General features: G+C 41.0%; 1 protein-coding gene across 13 annotated transcripts in view; it reads left to right on the plus strand.

The window, feature by feature from the left end:
- The window catches only part of TGFBR3 (transforming growth factor beta receptor 3), a 199,962-nt gene that overhangs the window by 22,655 nt on the left and 156,079 nt on the right, over positions 1–21,228 (plus strand). For all 13 annotated transcript variants that reach the window (XM_082383857.1, XM_082383859.1, XM_082383853.1 and 10 more), the window contains one exon: positions 1,447–1,622. In XM_082383857.1, the coding sequence (XP_082239983.1) occupies positions 1,562–1,622 (61 nt within the window). In that variant the 5' untranslated portion in view covers positions 1,447–1,561. The remainder of the gene's footprint in view (positions 1–1,446; positions 1,623–21,228) is intronic.

The following is a 21,228-nucleotide window of genomic DNA, read 5'->3' on the forward strand; positions in this document are numbered from 1 at the left end:
AGGTAATACTTGTAAAACCCAAATGGGAGTTCAGTGAAAAGGTTCCTGCCCCCTCCCACCACTGTCCCCCAATCATCCTGTTTCTCTCCTTCTCAGGGGCCATTAGTGTTACTACTACAGGGAACCATTTTAAATATCTTTCTCTTAACACTTGATGCAGTGAACTAAGACCATTTGATTAGAAACTCATTTTTCCATTGTTTTTATATTTTTATACTGTATCTACAAGTGCCCAAACTGGCTTTGTCTCTAAAGGTAGCAAACTGGTTCTGGGGATGCAATTTTCTGGGTGAGAGTAACAAGGCTGCGATCTCTAGCTGTTTGAGGTGGGTCCTGGAAACTCTGAGATCTTGCCTTGCCCAGGGCTTAGATCAGGCAGGGTCTTTATACTTTTATCCAGTTGTTGGATAATTTTTTTTCCTGTTGACAGGAATCATGTCCTTACACAATGCCTGGAACATAGTAGGTGCTCAGTAAACATTTGTTGAATTGCAACTTTTATGGGTTGTGCCAGGCTCAACGAGATAAGGCTGGAAATACTTTGGAGTGTCTAAATGAGGTGACCTTTAGGGCCATAGGAGGATATTCCAGTTCAGCAAACCTTCACAAAACTCACCATTCAAGGCTCTGGATAGGAAAAGTTTAGAAAAGACCTTCTGGATCCTCTAGTCATGCAACCAGATAGTCTCAGATGGGGTTGAGAGACAGGGAGAGACATTTTTGCTTATTAAAATGTTGGCAAACAGTTGAAATAAGAATCTTGTCTTTTAATGGTTCTTTATTTTTTCAGGTTGACTCTAAATGTGTTTCCATTTGATCCCTGTGATAACTCTGCCACTATAACATTAGATTGAGTTCTTTTTTTAAAAAAATTTTATTGAAATGTAGCTGATTTACAATGTTGGGTTAATTTCTGCTGTACAGCAAAGTGATTCAGTTATACACATATATATTCTTTTTCACATTCTTTTCCATCATGGTTTATCACAGGATATTGAATATAGTTCCCTGTGCTATACAGTAGGACCTTGTTGTTTATCTATCCTGTATATGATAGTTTGCATCTTAGATTGAGTTCTAATCAGAGTTGTTTGTGTTTTTTATGCTGGCACTAGGGAGTTCATGTTTCAAGTGTCACTGATTATTTTATAACTGATGATGTTATATTATAGGTGTACCTTGATTTTTTTCTACATTCTTGAAAATTTTATATAAAACCAAAGATTTAAAATGTCAAAACAAGCATGTATTTGCAAAAGTATATGCTATAAAATTCTTATTAGGTAATTACCTCCCCTGCACCCCCAACATTTGCTTGAGTGCTGTCTAGGCACACAAGATAAATTTATCTTATACTTTTTAGAAATTCTTCATTTCACTTTTATGTGTATTTATGAAAAGAAATACCTGCATTAAGTTTTCTTCTTAAAATGTTTATTTTTACAGGCAATTTGAAAATTGGACAGAAAGATTTTAAGGCCACTTCCAATTTGCAAAGATTATCTATAATCTGAAGAACTGCAGGCTGAGGTCACTGAACGGGACTTTTGGAGAAATAAAAATGGCTTCTCATTGTGTGATTGCCATCTTTGCCCTGATGAGTTCCTGTTTAGCAACTGCAGGTAAGTTGCATAATATAAATTGCATGTTCATTATCTTCTTTTGGATATATTTTTCTTCAGTCTCTTCAGTTTAGAAAAATGTAGGACATGGAATATTTATACAAAACTTGAGTATTTATGTTCTTCAAGGAAATAAAATATTTGACTACAGATACATAGTATGTTTGCCCATGTTATATTTTACTAGACAAGTGCTAGACATTCAAATGTCAGTGACACAGATACCTAACTAACCTTCAGTGTTGAGGTGGCTAGAGAAAAAATATGCAGTTTAATACCACTTAATTTTGTTACATGCGTAGATTACATTTACTTTCTTGTCGTAAATAAGAATTTCAAGAAAGCCTTTTTGTTCTTTATTACAAAATAAATAGATCTTTTACATAGAGGTGACACTCCTAGCATAGGCTACTTAGGAAATATTTAATTTTGCCTATTTCAGGTAATTTTTAAAAAGTAATTTTTAAAAAAGTACAGAGGGAATTCTCTGACGGTCCAGTGGTTAGGACTCCGTGCTTTGATTGCCGAGGGCCCGGGTTGGGGGACTGGGATCCCACAAGCCACATGGTGCGGCCAAAAACAAAACAAAACAAAACAAAATAAAAATATTAAAAATGTACAGAGGGCTTCCCTGGTGGCACAGTCATTGAGAATCTGCCTGCCAATGCAGGGGACACGGGTTCGAGCCCTGGTCTGGGAAGATCCCACATGCCACGGAGCAACTGGGCCCGTGTGCCACAATTACTGAGCTTGAGCGTCTGGAGCCTGTGCTCCGCACCAAGAGAGGCCGCGATAGTGAGAGGCCTGCGCACCGTGATGAAGAGTGGCCCCCACTTGCCGTAACTAGAGAAAGCCCTCGCGTAGAAACGAAGACCCAACACAGCCATAAATAAATAAAATTTAAAAAAAAAAAATGTACAGAAATACACTGTGCTTCCTAGAGGCCATCAGAATGGGAGGTCGGAGATGAGAAGAAGCAAATGATTTGGTTGGAACATTGTTGCTTAAATAAAAGTATCATATCCCCTATGGTGTCTTAGTGTGGCAGTCAGGGTTACTTAACAAATTTGGAAACCTAATTTGCTCTATTTTGTTATAATTTGCTTTGTGTCTCTTCTATAATGAGCTACATAGAACTGATTTGTTGGGCCAGTTCTGGAAACTGGCTGGCCTCAGGAAGAAACACATTGACTTAAAAAATGATTAGCCTCTTGGTTTTAGCTGTTGAATTGCATATACAGATGACATGAGAGTGATAATAATAACCATGTATTGAGTGTGCACTGCAACCAGGTACTGTGCTAAACAATTATAGCCTCTAACAATGAGCAAGGATATTCTTAGTTCATGAGCTCACTTAGTCACAACTCTGCTCTTCACCTCTCAGTTATACTGAAGAAGCGGGACCACCATTAATGCTCCAGTTGACTCAGATCAGGAGCCATATGCAGGCACAGACTGAGTGGAAGCCAGTTTGCAGAAACTGGTTTATGAGATTGGAAAGCAGAATGTACCCCTTGTTGCAAATATCTTGAGAGAAAGTTGCTAGTTTTTTTTTTTTTTTTGAATGCTGGTGTGTGAATTTGAACTGCCCATTCTCTCTGTCAGCAGTTTCATTTTGTCTCATGATTGAAAAGTTATTTGCCTTTTAGCCTGTGTATTAAAGCTGATCTTAATTAAAATCTCACTGAAAAGTAGTAGAAAAAAAAAAGAGAGAGAAATGGCTTGATGGAAAAATGTGCTGTTTTTGATGACAAGATGTATAATTATACCTGGTGGGTTTGAGGCAGAATTTTCTGTTTTCATTGATGAAAAAACATAACTTAAGAAGGTACTTCATGGGAATGTGGTGAGTTTGGTGGTTCTGTATAGCCTTGATGTATTTGATAGTGAATCAGTTTTGCTTGAGACCTTCCTTCCTCTTTCAAGCTGCTGGTAAAATATTTTTTTGAGTTGTGTACACACTGAAAGCTTTGCTGAAGTGTACAGTAAGATTGAAGGTACAGTAGAATTACAGATTTTATAACAAACTGAGGCAACTGATCAATAGTACAGAGGTAGAGATGCTTTTTTGAACAAGCTGATGGGCCAAATGAATGAAGAAGAAGGGAGAAATGTTTTGTATATAGTACTGACATCCAGTAGCTTTCTGTATAGGCTCAGCATACTTTACAAAATACTTTTTTGGGGCATTCTGGATGAGCTGAATTTCAAGAAGATAGTAGAAGATAATATAATAATGAATATTTATAATAATTAATTAATTACTGTGTATCAGGCCCTGTTCAAAGTGCTTTAAATGTATTATCTCATTCCATCCTCATAACTCCCCTAAGAAATGTAGGTTCTTTGTTTATCTTCAGTTTATAGGTGGGGAAACTGAAGCATAGACAGGTTAAGTAACTTCCTCAAGGTCATACAACTACTAAGTGGCAGATTTAACCATAAACCTACTGAGTCTAGGTCTACAGATTGAGCCTTTAATCTCTACACTATGAGGGAGTCTTGATCAGAAAGGTGTTTTAAAAAAATGATAATGGGTTTGCTGTGTGTCGTCTGTGCCCTCTTGAAGCGTCAAGTAAATCACTTACTCACTGAGTCTCCGCTGAGTGCAAAGCACAGTACTAGTCACTTAGGGATATACAAAGAAATGTAAGATTCATCCTTCTTTTGAGTTGCTTATACTTTAGTTCGGCATATAAAATATAACCATATAACAAAATAATCAATGCATGGTGAGGAAAAGCCAGAAGACCTCAGAGGGGTCAGGAGGGTGGATTAGAGCAGCTGGGGAGGGCTTTGTGGAAGCCTAGATGTTGAGCTCTGTTTTGAAGACCAGGAAGGATCTAGAAAGGGAAAGGCATTGGGGTGAGCAGAGGGGAGAACAGTGCTTAGCACAGAACATGGCAGTTAGGAGCTTGATGTTGTTTTAGAGAACGGATGACCCAGAGAACTGGTTGGGAATGTAGAGGAGGTCTGTTTGGAAGGAAGGATGAGGGTAGATTGTGGAGGACCTTAAATGTCAGAACAGGGCTGTGGATTTCATTCTGAGGTTTGGATTCTCTCTTCTTCCATCCCCCGGTAGCCAAAAGCATGCACTGTTTAATCTTAGAATTCAAACTGCGGCCTCACAAAGTTAAACTGAGAATATGGCCTCCTTGGCTACAAAGGCAACAGTGCCTGGCACATAGGCTGACATTCAGCTAGGGCTTGCTCTCTGCCAGCTAATTTATTTTGTTTTTATAAGAAAACCCTGTGAGGTGGTATTAGTATCATTATCATCATCTGCATTTTACTCACAAGGAAACTGGGACTCAGTAACTAATAAGTGGGTCTTCCCTGGTGGTCCAGTGGTGAAGAATCCGTCTTACAATGCAGTGGGTGCGGGTTTGATCCCTTGTCAGGGAACTAAGAGCCCACATGCCGCGGGGCAACTAGGCCCGCGCGCCACAACTACTGAGCCCATGCGCCCTGGAGCCTCTGCACTGCAACTAGAGAAGAGAAAACCCGAACGCCACAACTAGAGAGAAGCCTGCACACCACAACGAAGAGGCTGCGCCCTGCAACGAAAGATCCCGCGTGCCTCAATGAAGATCCCGCGTGCCTCAATGAAGATCCCGCGTGCCCAGCTAAGACCCGACACAGGCAATAATAAATAAATAAATAAGTAATACATAAATCTTTAAAAAAATACATTTTATTAAAAAAATATCTAATAAGTGGCAGAGCAGGGACTTGAACCCAGGCAATTTGGCTCTAGACTCCAGCCCATCCACCGCTCCACTGGAGCCTCTACGTCGGAGACACTCAGTGCGGAATGAATGAGCCTCTTCCCTTGATTGATTCAATACCGGATGAGTAGCCACCAGTGAGACATTCTGGAACCAGATGAAACCCCTTTGGCCTCAGAAGAGACGTATGTAAGTCATCAGAATGGAAAGACCCTCAAGTAATGGGCCTTCTTTATTCGCGTTCTTGTTTCACTGACGGGGCTGTGGAGCTCTACTGTAGAGTTCTTGGCAGCAGAAGGGGTGAAGGCCTCCTTTAGACATGCGGCCAGGGAGGAGAAGAGCACAGCACAGCACCTAAAATGAGCCCTAGCTGGAACAGTAGGTACCCACGTGTGGGCCTTCAGTGAAAGCCTTCCTTCCCTGCTTGTGGCTGAGGGTGAAGGAGGCGGGGGCAGAAGCCACAGCCCAGGGTTAGTGGTTGCTTTGACAAAACTCATACTTTTCCTTCCCTCCCTTGTTCCTTGGTTATTGTACAGCATGTGGGGAGAGAGGACCATGCTCTTGGCGAACAAGAACTGTGTAAGGACCATAATGCCTCCTGATTAGAAATTACCTTAGGTTTTTGGTGCCTTATCTTAGGTCCTGTAATGTGTCTAAGAAAAGTGGGAAGTTATAAAGGTAAATGCTTGCTCCTGTGGGCTTAAGGCTAAGTTTTCACTTTAAAAACTGTTCTGCTACACATCTTTAAAAAATATTAACTGCTGCCTCTGAGGCTTGCCAGTGTTAGGTAGGGCTGTGTTCCCAGGAGCCTTAATAATGGGAAAAAGAGGCACGTATGGAGAATTCAGGGAAAACAGTTTGGTAGGAGGGGATGGACTTGTCTGCGCCCTACTGGTCCCTTGTGTCAGGCCAAAGGGGTGCTGCTGAGGGGAGGTCTGCAGAAACGCTGCTGGCCTCTGTGCTGGCCAGTGTTGATGGCACGGCTCTTTCCCTCATTCCGTGGTTTCCATTTGGTGCCTAGGTGCATCCTTTTGGAGGCTTGCCTATGACACGCACACACATTTATTTCTATTGAACAAACTCATTTCTTTTTATCTTTATTGCAGGATGTACCTGGAATTCCAGGTACAGTCCACAGGAAAATAGAGATGTTTTTAGTTGGAGCTATTTTCCTGCTAAGAAAGCTCTGAACTCTTTGGGTCCGTAGGACAGCAGGCAGAGACACTCGCTGGTTAATACTTGGTTTGGAATGGAACAAGCTGGCAGCCTTGAGGGGAGGTAAACATAGTAATATCATTTTAATTTTATTGCTTCCAAAATGCTTTCGTGTCTAGTGTTTCATTTGATTCTCCTAGCGGTCCCTGGGTGGGCAGGGTTGTTTTCTTCATTTATGGAATGGGAGTAAGGGACTTTAGAGAAAGTAAGCAGTTTAGAAAGCTGGTCTGCCTCTTGATCGAACCCGAACCCAGCGCACTTCTGCAGATGAACTGCACTGTTGAGTCTTAGCGCGCCCCTCAGCACCTCTTGAAACAATGCAGCCAGGTGCTCTGCTGGGTACTTTGCACCAATCAGTTCATTTAATCCTTACGGAAACCCAGTGAGGTAGGTATTCATCATTATCACTGTTCTTGTAATTATTACTACTGCCACCACCCCTACCATTATTATTATACTAATTTTACAAATGATGAAACGGAGGCTTAGAGAAGAAAAATGTCGTAGATAGTGAGAGGCAAATTTTTAAAAAAGTTAAAACGGTCCTTTATACGATGAGTAAGTGGCAGCATGGCAGCAGACCCAAAGTTCATGTTCTTTCCGTTGTGCTGCCCAAAGGGAACTGGCACTCTCTCTCTTGGACTTGAGATCAATGGCCTGAGGACCGCAGAGGTGGTTCTGCCGTAGTTTCCCCGCTCTGCCAACTGAGGGATCAGAGGCTGTAACTCATAATGGCAGAAAGGCAGGGAGGGTGCCGATGGGAGCTGCCACCAGGGAATGTAAAGGGTAGAGGAGGAGTAGACTTGAAGGTTCAAAGCAAATTCAAAAAGATCTTCTCTTGCTAACCCCTAAGTCTTTGGACACAGCTAGTTGATTTGGTCTGTGATTATTATTGTTTTTAGGTGGTTATTATAACCACTTTTGTGTTTAATTCCACTTTTGGATACATAGGCAAACGATATTGTCAGTTGTGATGCCAGCTATCACCAGGGTGCCAACTTTCTATTTATTTTAAAGAGCAAAGAAATGTTATTAAAAGTCCCAGAGTGAATACCATGGCCTGCATTTTAGGTAGTGATCTCTTTGGGGGGACTATGCACACCCTAGCACGATGAGGTCCCTGCCTCCCTTTCTTTAGTTTTGCACAGAAACAACACACACACACACACACTCACACACACACACACTCACACACACACACACACTCACACACACACACACTCACACACACACACACACACTCACTCTCACACACACACAGAGTTGGGGCTGTTAGCTGTAGTCAAGAAAAATATGAGTTCATTTCTCAAAGATTACCTTGCCCTGCATATTCCACCCACAGAGGTGGAATATGATATGATATCAAATAAAAGGCCTTTTTCTTTTTTCATTTGCAAGGAGAATAGATAGTTGGGTAAGCAGGTGTTCATATAGTATGAGAAAGATACTTACCAAGAGTGTGAGTAAGATTATACATAGATTTGATGTCAGACAGGTCCACAGAACCCAGGTTTCTCTCTCCTTTGCATCCTTATCCTAGACTGTATTATTGCCACCCAGCTTTCTGAATTGTTGATTTATCTGGGTTATTTTAGGGTACCAATGATGGGGCGTTTTTATAAACACTGATCAACTTTTCCATCAGGACAGAGCTATCTGTATGTGACCACATAGCTGTTTAATTGCTCAGGGCTTATACTCTCACACACTGTGGATTTGGGAAGTTAGGCTTTCTCAGCTTGTTTGCTTTGATAACTAAACCTTCCTACTCTGGGGCCACCTTGAATCATTGCTAGAGCTCTGAGCTCCGAGTGCTGGTTTTGGAAGTGTTGTAGGAACAAGGCGGGTTCCAGGAAGTGTTTCACTGTGGTGCCTTCCCTCAGGACCGGCCCTGCACATGGGGGCCTCAAGGCATGGAACAGTTTGCCTGTCTTGGAAGATTGGCCTGGCCGGCACCGCATCCACGTGAACCGCTGACTTTCATTCTCTTTAAAACAGTCTCTGCCAGAGTGGCCTAAAATAGATTTATCCTGAAGTCCCATATAATCATATTTTTGTTCTCTGAGAGGACGCTGTAAATCAGGCAGAATTCTAGAAGGCTTAAAAATGCACTTGCTCTCAGAATGTTCCTTCCAAGGACTAGGCAGCAGGTGCTCTGGGGACTGAGGCCCAGCTATTCTCCTGTCCTATCCTGCCAACTCTTAGAAATCTTAAGGAATAAAAAACAAACAAAAACTCTAGAGTAGAATGTGGAAAATCTTACTGCCTTCAAAGGAAAATATTGATTAAAAAAAAAAAAAGTTATTCTCTCTGTGGGCAATGAAGGGAACCATATAGTGATAAGTGGTATAGCTATGGCAAAAGGAAAAAGTTCCACTAAGACTGCTCTGAGTTCTTTGTATTGCTTCCCTTTGTCCTCACGTGCCTGAATAACTTAGTCCTGGTCTGGACGATAGATGAGCCATTAGTAGTAACACCTCCCTTCCTCCCTACCCTCCTGCCCCATCCGGAAAGATGCTCAGGTAGCAAAGGCCTCAGGAGAGAGCAGAGCACCTGCTTCTGGAGTCAGTTCCTGCTCTGTTGCTTCCAGTGGTGCCAGAGCTGCTCCTGCGATGAGCTTTTCCAGCGGGACGCACCTGTGTGGCCCACTTTGGCATTTCGTTGCTGCTTGGTGAAACAAAATGCCACATAGCTCCCACCTGCCCCTTTCTTTTTTTAGACAAAAGAACCATTTATCATTTCACCATTTCTTTCAACTTTTAAATACTGCTATGTTCAGGTGGGAGGTTGTAGTCTGGTGAATTAGCTTTGAGTGCATACCAGGTCTCAGGTACTTTGCTAGCTTCTGTGGCACAGAAAGGGGATACTTTGGAGTTAGTGCAAATAATGAGTTTTTTCCACCTTCTAACATGGTTGTTTCCTAAAGTGTTGATTGATTTATTCAGAAAGCATCTACTGAGTACTCTAGACACTCCTCCAGGTGTTGGAGATACAGCAATGAACAAAACAGACAAAAATTCTTGTACACCTGAAGCTTACATTCTAGTGAAGAGAGATCAGAAGCAAAAAATTATGCATATTTTAGCAGGTTCAGTGGAGAAAAAGCAACAGGGCTAGGAATTACTCCTGGGGGAGTACAATTTAAAGTAAGGTGATCAGGGAGGACCTCACTGGGAAGATGACATTTGAACGAAGATTTGAAGGAGGTGAGCTAAGTGGATATCTGGGGAAACGAGGACTCCAGGCAGAAGGAAAAGCACGTGCGAAGGTCCTGAGGTGGGAGCTTGTCTGAAGTGCCCAAGCCCTAGTAAACAGGCCAGGTGGCTCCTGGAGTGAAGAGTCAGAGGGTTACCTGGGGGACAGGTGTAGGGCTGCATATAGCCTTGTAGGCCATTGTTAAACTTTTACTCTGAGTGAGAAAGAGCCATTGGAGAGTTTGAGCAGCAGAATGGTGTGATCTGAAAGATATTGTAACAAGATTGCTCTGGCTGCAGTGTTGAGAATAGACTGTTGGGTAATGGTGCATTTGGGGATACTGGCTGGTGGCTATTGTAATAATTGAGGCAAGAGATGATGGTGGCCAGAATCAGATTTTAGAAGGCAAGACCCTTGGTTGTAAAATGCTTATGAAATTAAGAATGATTTTATGGTTTTCTTTCAATTTGTTCCTTTTTTTTTTTTAATTAATTAATCCATCCATCCATCTATGGCTGTGTTGGGTCTTCGTTTCTGTGCCAGGGCTTTCTCTAGTTGTGGCAAGTGGGGGCCACTCTTCATCGCGGTGCACGGGCCTCTCATCATCGCGGCCTCTCTTGTTGCGGAGCACAGGCTCTAGAAGTGCAGGCTCAGTAATTGTGGCTCATGGGCCCAGTTGCTCCGCGGCATGTGGGATCCTCCCAGACCAGGGCCCAAACCCGTGTCCCCTGCATTGGCAGGCAGACTCTCAACCACTGCGCCATCAGGGAAGCCCCAATTTGTTCCTTTTGAGGAAGAGATTATAAAGACTGATATATCAGTGGAATACTATGCCATAACTTAATAGTAAAGATAATTACTTCTATGTAACAGTAAAAACTGTATCTTAAAACACAGAACAACCCCCCAAACTGTCTAGAGAAAATCTCTTTGCACTGTGAATGACTGTCCTCGAAAAATCACTGTCTTAAAAGCCTGGACCCTCTCTTCCTAATTTACCTACTGTCCTGATTTCCAAGTCTCATCCTTTTCATTCCCCATGTGGTCTGTTTTTCAGGATTATGGATTTTGAGGGTTTTACCACCTTTTGCAAAATTGCTTCTCGTAGCAAAACTAGTGTTTCAGAGAAATACAGTTGCATCCAGCTTTACATAGTAAATAAGCGTGTTGTGTGTAAACTCATTTTTATAAATTAAATTACATATTAGGTGTGAGCAAGGAGCTGGATACTTACAGTAAACTTTACTCTGTAGAGCAAAAAATTACTTTAAAATATGTTTTATAGTATGGGTATTCATATTGCTTTTGCCTGAGAGTGGTATACCCATTTCGCTTTTGGAGTTGGAAGTTATAAACAGACAGACATTAGACCAGTGCTTTCTAAACTTTAATGTGCATATGAATCACCTGGGGGTCTTGTTAACATGCAGATTCAGTTTTCATAGGGTAACAGACTGCATATTTTTTTTTTTACCATTGAATTGTATGCTTTATTTTTTTAAATTAATTACTCAATGCATATTTTTTTTAACAGGCCCATACGATGTTGTTGCTGCTGGTCTGAGGACCACATTTGACAGCATAGATCATCTGTTTTCTCTATGCACAAATTGTAACACAGAACCTGAAAACATCTTCTAGAAAAAGTCTTACTGTCATAAAGAGAGCTTGGTTTTAGCATGCCTTTGAAACAGCTACCTTGAAAACCTTTCAGTGAACTCATTTGGGTCAGAGGGATCCATGTGCTGGAAGGGAGATTGGTTTGAGGGAGTGAGTTCCACAGACACCTTTAGCTCTCCAGCTGTAGGTGTGGTGCACCTGCAAACACCAGGTGCATCTTTATTGGCTGAGGCTACACCTTGCAATAACGGCTGTAGCTATAAGAAGAAGGAATTTTCCCTCAGTTCTTCCTTTCATGTGCCTCTTTTGCCTTTTCCCATTTCTTGCCTCGTGACTTAGTAGAGCATGGGGACAACTGGTGCAGGCAGCTGTGGCTGAGGAGACTCTAGGTAATGCGGGATGGTACCAGCTGACTGGATAACAGGGGGAGATGAGGTAGGTTAACAAGGGTGTTAAAAAAAACCCAGAATGTTAAGTGGGGCACACCCCATTTCTGCTGGAGCCGTTCTAGTTTTTAGCTTTGGCTTCCTCACTGATTCCTATTTTATTCCTGTAATCAGATTCTAGGCTAGAACTTTAAAAAAATTAACAATTTAAAGAGGGGAAAAAACTCCCCAAAGTTGTTATTGATATTTATTAAGCATCAACATCATATTTATTAAAAATTGGAATAAGACACTGCGAAGATTTAACCTCTGTGCCTGAAAAGTTGTCTTTTAAAATAACTTCTGTTTATTTATTTTGCAACTGAGTAGTTTATAAAGTTTTCTGATTTGCTTTCTCAGATCTCATCACTGTCATCGGCGGGGTGGTATGGGGTGGGTTTCGGGGTGGGTGGGCAGTGATAAGCAGCTTAAGTCTGGCTCTGGAGCTCGCCACAAGCCCCAGGTGGTGGTCGTTCTGTTTTTGAAACTGGAACAGAAAAGTCCAGAGGAATGCAACAGCATTTTTACTTCTTGCCCCCCTGCTAGCTTTTTTCTAGGCCTCCCAAAAATGTGTTTATCTTGCTGGCCATGCATGTAGAGCAGCCTGGAATTCTGTGTGGCATTAGATAGTAAAAAAATCGAAAGATTTCTCACATGACTGAGGCTATGGGAGTGGGAAATCTTGGATTATGCAGGACTCTTTGATTGAAAGAAGGGAATTTTGGGACAAGATTTATTCTAATATTTAGTTGTTTTTTTTAAAAAAATAAATTTATTTATTTTGTTTATTTATTTTTGGCTGCATTGGGTCTTCATTGCCGCGGGCGGGCCTTCTCTAGTAGCGGCGAATGGGGCCTACTCTTAGTTGTGGTGCGGTGGCTTCTCTTGTTGCGGAGCATGGGCTCTAGGCGCACGGGCTTCAGTAGTTGCGGCTCGCGGGCTTCAGAGCGCAGGCTCACCAGTTGCGGCGCAAGGACTTAGTTGCTCTGCGGCATGTGGGATCCTCCCGGACCAGGGCTTGAACCCGTGTCCCCTGCATTGGCAGGTGGACTCTTAACCACTGCGTCACCAGGGAAGCCCTAATATTTAGTTTTTAAAACTATTATTCATCCCCCCCTCTTTTAAAAAATTAAAACCAGTCTTTTGGGGGATGGAGGTATGGAGGTGTGGAGGTGTGGATTAGAAGCAATATGAAACTTTTAAGTATCAAATTAAGAATTTCCACTCAATAGAAGAAAAAAAATGTCTTTAGGGTGAAAGAATAATTTGAACTTTAAGAGCCTGATCATGATATAATTTGAGAGCAGGGTCTGGCATATTGTGGAGGACCCTAAGGGCCTGACCCCAGCAGCCCCCCACTTTGTCACCCCAGGATCGTTTGCAAGGATGGCTTCACTGTCAACAGCCAGGTCTCAGCCTGGCCCTCTTGGGTTCCTGGGGAGTCTGTGTCCTCTGGTTTGCCATGTTTAATGAGCTCTGGAAATATGTTATCAAAAGCTGTCTGGCAATGTTTCATTAATGGTATGGGGTGAATTCAAAAGCACTAATTAATTGTTTTAGATCATTTGCAAAGCCCATGCTGAAAAACCTAATGACTGTAGGAGAAAGTTGGCAGAGAGGCTGTTCAGAGATTAGCCTGGACCTTACCCAGCTCAATTGCCTTTTGGAGTTGGGCCAAGAGGGGAGTTGTTTTTCTTTTTGGAGAAGTGCTTGTGGTCACATTGTTCCCTGAATTCCCAGTTTACTGCTCCAGGCTCGTGGCTGATGGAGCTCATGTGGACCTTGCAGAGCTAGGGAGCCCAAAGAGCATCTTCTAGAAGTTTTGTTTGTTTTTTGTTTTGTGAGTAAAACACAATTACTTAACATTCATTAACTAAATAAATACTTCCCAAGGGTCTCTTCTTGGAGGGAGGAAAGGGAGCTCTAGTTTATTATGAAACAGTTTAGGTTCCAAGTGTTAACTGTTCAAAAGGTACCAGGATCAGGCCTTAAGTAGTTTTTTTTTTCTTCCTCTTAAAATAAAACAAATCAGATTCCTCATTTCCTCTGTTTGGCCGGCCCAGGGCAGCAAACTGCTACTGCATTTGGAAAATGGTGTTCAAAAATCTCATTTTGAAATCAAGTGCACACAATATAAGTTCAGAGTATACTGTATGTATGAAGGAGAAAAATAGACTTGCATTATTTTGTTACATTTGACATATGTTATAGAATAATAATACCTAGAATTAGCTCAACCTGATGAATTATAGAAAAATAATGGAAGTCCCTGCCCCTTAAAGATGAAAGAGATTTGAGGCTTGTTGAGCCAAGTGCCAGTTCTGGTGACTCTGAGAGCAGTGTAGGCAGTTGAAAATGAAAGCAGAGAAGAGTATTTCAGACTTATCTCAGAGCCAGTCAAGTGTTCTGTAAGGGAGCTCTTTTCTAAGCAATATATAGCTTTGTTGGAAAACATTTATCCAGAAATCTGACAATTCCTGGGTCTGGGCCTGGCTCTGCCTCTTACTGACAGGCCTCAGTGTCTTTTCCCGTCCTTCTGGGCTTGAGCTGCTTGTGAGTAAGTAGTTACGTATGAATCCGAGGCCAAATTGTACTTTATTAACATGATTCAGGAGAAAAGAATTCTAATGAAAAATTTCAGAGGACTGTGCTGAGCTATTTCATGATAATGTCAGATCTTCCTGAACTCAAGAAGGCCCAAGAAAATCTATTATTTCTGTTTATTCCTCAACTTGGAATCTATTGGAAAGAACTTACATGCAAACCTCAGGAGAGTATGTGCTGGTTGAGGAATTTATTCCTGAGTGCACAGCGGCTCTGTTTACTCTGTGTGAGGCTGGCCATCCTGAGGTTCCAGGAAACCTGCTTCCTCCTCAGCCAGCAAGCATGGAGTAGCAACTTTGACTTTTAACCCTTTCTGCAGGTGGTCCCCAGGCAACTTGATGGAGTTGATCTCAGAGCTGTGAGGAATCATGAAAGATATTTTTAAAGTTGGGAATAAAGCCTTTGAATGAATAAATGACTGTGATTTTTCTTTGCTGCTTTATTTTTTGCCATCTCATTACACTTTTATTTTAGAAAGTAATTCTGTGCCACAATGTCAAGGCTTGCTGGTATATCCCAGTTAAGTTGTAAGATACCATGAGTAATGTTACTACTAATAGTTAAAGTGCTGACTTTAAAGAGTGATTTTTCTTTAAAAAGACAAGATTCAGGTTTACCCTAACCATGGTTATTTGCATTTAAATATATCTGAGTGAGAGAGAGAGGGATTAGGATTGCCGTTGATAGAATGAAAAGAGTGGTACATATATACAATGGAATATTGCTCAGCCATAAAAAGGAACAAAATTGGGTCATTTGTAGAGACATGGATGGATCTAGAGACTGTCATACAGAGTGAAGTAAATCAGAAGGAGAAAAACAAATATCGTATATTAATGCATATATGTGGAACCTAGAAAAATGGTACAGATGAACCAGTTTGCAGGGCAGAGACACAGATGTAGAGAACAAATGTATGGACACCAAGGGGGGAAAGTGGTGGTGGTGGTGGTGGTGGTGGTGGTGGGATGAATTGGGAGTTTGGGATTGACATATATACACTAATACGTACAAAATAGGTAACTAATAAGAACCTGCTGTATAAAAAATAAATAAAATTCAAAAATTAAAGAAAAAAATGAAAAGAACAGAATCTGTAGCATGTCATATCTGTTTTGCCATCCATGAACATGGTACACCCCTCAATTTAAGTTTTCTTTAATTTCTTTCAGTACTCCTTGCAGTTTTCAGGAATTTATTTTGAAGACTATAGTGTGTCCAGATGTGAACAGTGTTCATTATGCATGTCTGTTTCATTAGAATTAGGTTTGAGAACCTCTGTTTTAGAGATAATAATTCTCTATCTTCTTTAAACTACCCTTGATTAACAGTGATAAAAATTAATACTCCCTCTGGCCATCTGGAGAGTGAGCTCAGTCACAGATAACTAAGGCCATCTGCTAAAGTGAGTTATTGGCCTGCTGGCTTTGCTCTAAGTTGTAGGAACTCAGAGCTCAGTGTGTACTATAAGAGATGTCCTTTAGCTGAGGCTTAAACTGGTGTTGCTGAGCAGGGGAAGCCATCGCACCTCTTCAGTATGGTAAAGTGAGCACTCTTGTTCCTTTGGACAGTCTCAGAACCCAAAGATTGAAAATTGTGCCCTTTTGCCAGGCCCTTGGGTTTTCCAAGCAGATTTTTGCTGGAGCATAGTCACTAGTGAAGCTTTATTTGGGACTGGTAACTAAAGGATTTTGTAGAGATTTTACCCTCCAAATGTGAGCAATGCCTAAGGATCCCTGTTACACTTTTATGTAGGAAAAGTAATTCTCTACCACAATGTCTAGTCTTAACAGAGATGTATTAAAGTCAGAGAGTCAGGATGTTACAGTAGTTGTGACCATGGGCTTTGGATTCAGACACAGGTTCAGGCCCATGCTTTGCTATTTGAAGGCTGCATGACCATAGCCTCAGTATCCTCATATATAAAATAGAGATATTGATTATGTCCACTGCACTGTGTCCTTGTGAGGATTATAAATGAGATAATGCATGTAAATCAGAGGGTCATGTTTATTTAAATGAAACTATTGAAAATGGTGTTCTTTGAAAAATATGAGCATGTTAAACATATTTACCCAGTCTTTTAAGTTGGAAGTCTATTGCTTAGGCATATTTTTAGTGCGAAAATCATATCTGATCCTGAAATCCAGTGTTGCAGATAAGACAGACTCTATCAATGCCCAGTTTCTTTATTTTCCATATGTTCTGCTCAAAGCAGTACAGTGGGACTGATGAAGTTGGGAGGAGGTTGTGAATAAAAAACATTCTTCTTTTTTTTTCTGTATTGAAGATTTGAATTTGAGTCCCAAATTTATGACTTTCAGAGCTTCTCTTGCCTTATCTATAGATTGTTGCTAATTATACTTATTCTGTTGATTGTTATGAGAATTAAATAACATGTAAAGCAGCCAGCAGTTTATGGCACATAGTAGGTCTTCAAAAAGTTATTCCTTATTTAGAGAATCTGTGTGTTTAGAAAAAGAAAGAGAGCTAGAACAAATGTAGCACGGGCAGAATGAGTTTGCTGTTTAGCTCTGTGCTCCCAGCAGAGAAAAGGCAGGTCAGGGTATTTTTCTGGGAGATGGCTGATTTGCTGTTGGCTGAACCAGGGGTCAGGTGGCTTTGAAATGAGAAGAACTAAATCTGGGGCCTGGATGGAAAAGACCTTGTTCCTCTTGAGGAAGTAGTTTGGCCTTTAGCTGGAAGTTGGAGGGTAAGCCTGAAACTTCAAGAAAGGTAGTAGTGGCACTGAGGATTATGCCTGGCTGAGGACAGGAGAACTTGGAAACAATGGAGTGAGACCACCTATCAGCAATTTTCCTCATCTGTGGTGGTACCCCTGGGCTCAGTCCCACCCTAACCACCTTATTTAAAATTGTAATCCCTCTCAACCCCTGGTATTCCCATTCTTATAATCTTGTTTTATTTTTTCCCTCGTAGCAGTTAATCACCTTAAAACAAGTTTATGATTTATTTTGTTTATTACTTGTCTTCCTCCACGAAAGTGTAAGCTCCACGAAAGTCAGGTTGGTTTGCTTTTGCTCTGGTATAGCTCTTCCATCTATATGAAAATTCACAAGTAGAGGAGTTTCTATGTTTTTGTTTGACCCTGCTTGAATGTGACCATCGAGGTAGAGCATGGGGACAGTTCACTGGTAAATCCCTGGTCCCCAGCACATAGTGGGTGCTTAATATTTGTTGAATAAATCAATAATTATAACTCTTGTTCATAAAGTACAATAAAGAGAAACAACTTTGCTAAAATAACAAATCTCAAGGCTACTCCATGAAGACCGGGTGAGGGTCACCGTCTTTTCAGATAAAACAGTGTCTGAGTGATGTGTGGGCGTCTATTTAAAGACAGATACTCGATCTGTCACTAGATTGTTATGAGTCTTTGACGGCAAGAAGCTGTTGTTTCTTATATAAATTTATTTGTTTTATTTATTTATTTTTGGCTACGTTGGGTCTTTGTTGTTGCGCATGGGCTTTCTCTAGTTGCGGGGAGCTGGGGCTACTCCTAGTTGCAGTGTGTGGGCTTCTCATTGCGGTGGCTTCTTTTGTTGTGGAGCATGGGCTCTAGGCATGCAGGCTTCAGTAGTTGTGGCTCGTGTGCTCTAGAGCACAGGCTCAGTAGCTGTGGTGCATGGGCTTAGTTACTCCGCGTCATGTGGGATCTTCCCGGACCAGGGCTCGAACCCGTGTCCCCTGCATTGGCAGGAGGATTCTTAATCACTGCACCACCAGGGAAGCCCCAAGATGCTGTTGTTTCTTGGTAAACATTCTATGAAACTTAGCATAGGGACTTTCCTGGCAGTCCAGTGGTAAAACTTCGCCTTTCAGTGCAGGGGGTGCGGGTTCAATCCCTGGTCGGGGAGCTAAAATCCCACATGCCTCGTGGCCAAAAAACCAAAACATAAAACAGAAGGAATATTGCAACAAATTCAATAAAGACTTAAAAAAAAAAACACAGCATAAGACAGTACATGTTGGCTAAAGTAGTGGTGCTATATTTCATTCAGGAGCTGAAGGTTAACTCTTTAAACCATTGGTTCTCAAAGCATGAATTGTGGATCTGAGACCTTTTCAGGATGTCTGTGAAGTCAGAACTATTTTTATAATAATTCTAAGATGTCTTTTTCCCTGGGTTAATATTGCATTGATGATATATAAAAGCAATACTGGATAATACTGCTGGTGCCTTATCAGGAATTGAGGCAGTGCTTCACTGCCACACACCAACTTCATTTAAGAATACTCTTGATGAAGCAGTAAAACCCCTCAAATACATGTCTTGTTCATATTCTGTATGATGAAATGGGAAGTATGCAGGTAGCACTTTGATACTTCAAAGTACAATGGTTGTCTTGAGGAAAAGCACTTGTGCAGTTGCTTGAATTGTGAGCTGAACTAGTCTGTTCATCATCGAATACCATTTTGCTTGAAAAAAACGAGTGACAGACAAATGACGGTTATCTAGACTTTGCTATTTGCCAGGTATTATTCAGAAATAAACAGAGGGAGCATATTATTTCAAGGAAAACAACTGACTGTATTTGTTGCTAATGATACAATTTTATTTTTCAAGTAAAAATTAAAATTTTGGAAAATTTATATCCATCACCATGACCATGGCAGTTTCTCAATAGTTAAATGCTTTTCTGATGAGGTCAATGGAGATATTAACAAATGTGATTTTTTGATATCATGTAAGAAATACCTCAACATTTGGCATATTTGTATAACTCAGTGAACCATTATTTTCCAGATGACCAATACCTGATGTTATAAAATCATGTGTGGATAAAAGATCCCACATCTTGATAGTATAAGATAGAGCAATTGATTTTTTAAAAACTTCATATTTTGAGATTATTTTATTTTATTTATTATTTTGGCCATGCTGTGCAGCTTGTGGGATCTTAGTTCCCCAACCAGGGACTGAACCCGGGCCCTCGGCAGTGAAAGCACGGAGTCCTAACCACAGGACTGCCAGGGAATTCCCAAGATAATTTTAAACTTACAGTGAAGTTGCATATATACTACAGAGAGTTCCCATAATCCCTTCACCCAGCTTCACCTTATAATATCTCATATACCCATAGAGCTATTATCAAAACTAAGAAATTAATTTGATATAATATTATTAACTGAAGTATAGAATTTATTTGAATTTCATAAATTTTCCCACTAATGTTCTTTTTCTGTTTCAGGACCCAAGTCAGAATCTCACATTTCATTTAATTGTCAGGTCTTCTTCTTTTTTTTAATTTAATTTTATTTTTGGCTGCGTTGGGTCCTTGTTGCAGTGAGTGGGCTTTCTCTAGTTGTGGCGAACAGGGGCTATTTTTCGTTGTGGTGTGCGGGCTTCTCATTACGGTGGCTTCTCTTGTTGCAGAGCACGGGCTCTAGGAACGTGGGCTTCAGTAGTTGAGGCGCATGGGCTCAGTAGTTGTGGCATGTGGGCCCTAGAGCATGTGGGCTTCAGTAGTTGTGATGCGTGGGCTCAGTAGTTGCGGCGTGCAGGCTCTAGGGTGCACAGGCTTCAGTAGTTGTGGTGTATGGGCTCAGTTGCTCCACAGCACGTGGGATCCTCCCAGACCAGGGATTGAACCCGTGTGCCCTGCATTGGCAGGTGGATTTCTAACCACTGTGCCACCAGGGAAGTCCCTGTCATGTCTTCTTAGTCTCCTCCAATCTGTGACAGCTCTCTGTCTTTCAGTGACCTTAACACTTTTTCAAGAGTACCGGTCAGTTTTGGAAAATGTCCCTCAATTGGGGTTTATCTGATCATGATTGTGTTGAGGTGTGTTTTCTTGACAAGGATGCCACAGAGGTAATGGTCCCCTCTCAGGGTATCAAATCAGGGTTACATTATGTTAGTGTGTCTTATTACTGGTGATATTAATCTTGATCACTTGGCTAAAGTGGTGTCTGTCAGAATTCTCTGCTATAAAGTTACTATTTTTCCCTTTGTAATTACTCAGTATTTTGGGGAGAACAATGGATTTTAATGTAACAAGTTATGAAAAGTTCATTATGTGATTCAGATTACACTTTGCAACTAATCTTTAAGAAATGACTGTTTATTTGTTGAGTTTAGGTATAATATACAAGATGAGGAAGCCACAAGTATATGAAAACACTAATAAGATTTGCCTCTCCTTTCCAACTACATATCTGTGTGAGGCCAGGTTTCTTCATATCCTTCAACCAGAGCAATGTATCACAACAAATTGAATGCAGAAGTAGATATGAAAACCCAGCTGTCTTCTATTAAGCCAGACATTAAAGAGATTTGCAAAAATGTAAAACAATGCCGCTATTCTCACTAAATTATTATTTTTTTTAATTTTTGAAATTTACTTTATTTATTTTCTTATACAGCAGTTTCTTATTAGTCATCCATTTTATACACATCAGTGTATACATGTCAATCCCAATCTCCCAATTCATCACACCACCACCCCCACCCGGCACTGCTTTCCCCCCTTGGTGTCCTTACATTTGTTCCCTACATCTGTGTCTCAATTTCTGCCCTGCAAACCGGTTCATCTGTACCATTTTTCTAGGTTCCACATATATGCGTTAATACGCAATATTTGTTTTTCTCTTTTTGACTTACTTCACTCTGTATGACAGTCTCTAGATTCATCCACGTCTATACAAATGACCCAATTTCATTCCTTTTTATGGCTGAGTAATATTCCATTGTATATATATACCACATCTTCTTTATCCATTCATCTGTCGATGGACACTTAGGTTGCTTCCATGTCCTGGCTACTGTAAACAGAGCTGCAGTGAACACTGTGG

Source organism: Balaenoptera borealis, assembly GCF_965194805.1.
Source record: "Balaenoptera borealis genome assembly, chromosome: 1".
NCBI lineage: Eukaryota > Metazoa > Chordata > Mammalia > Artiodactyla > Balaenopteridae > Balaenoptera > Balaenoptera borealis.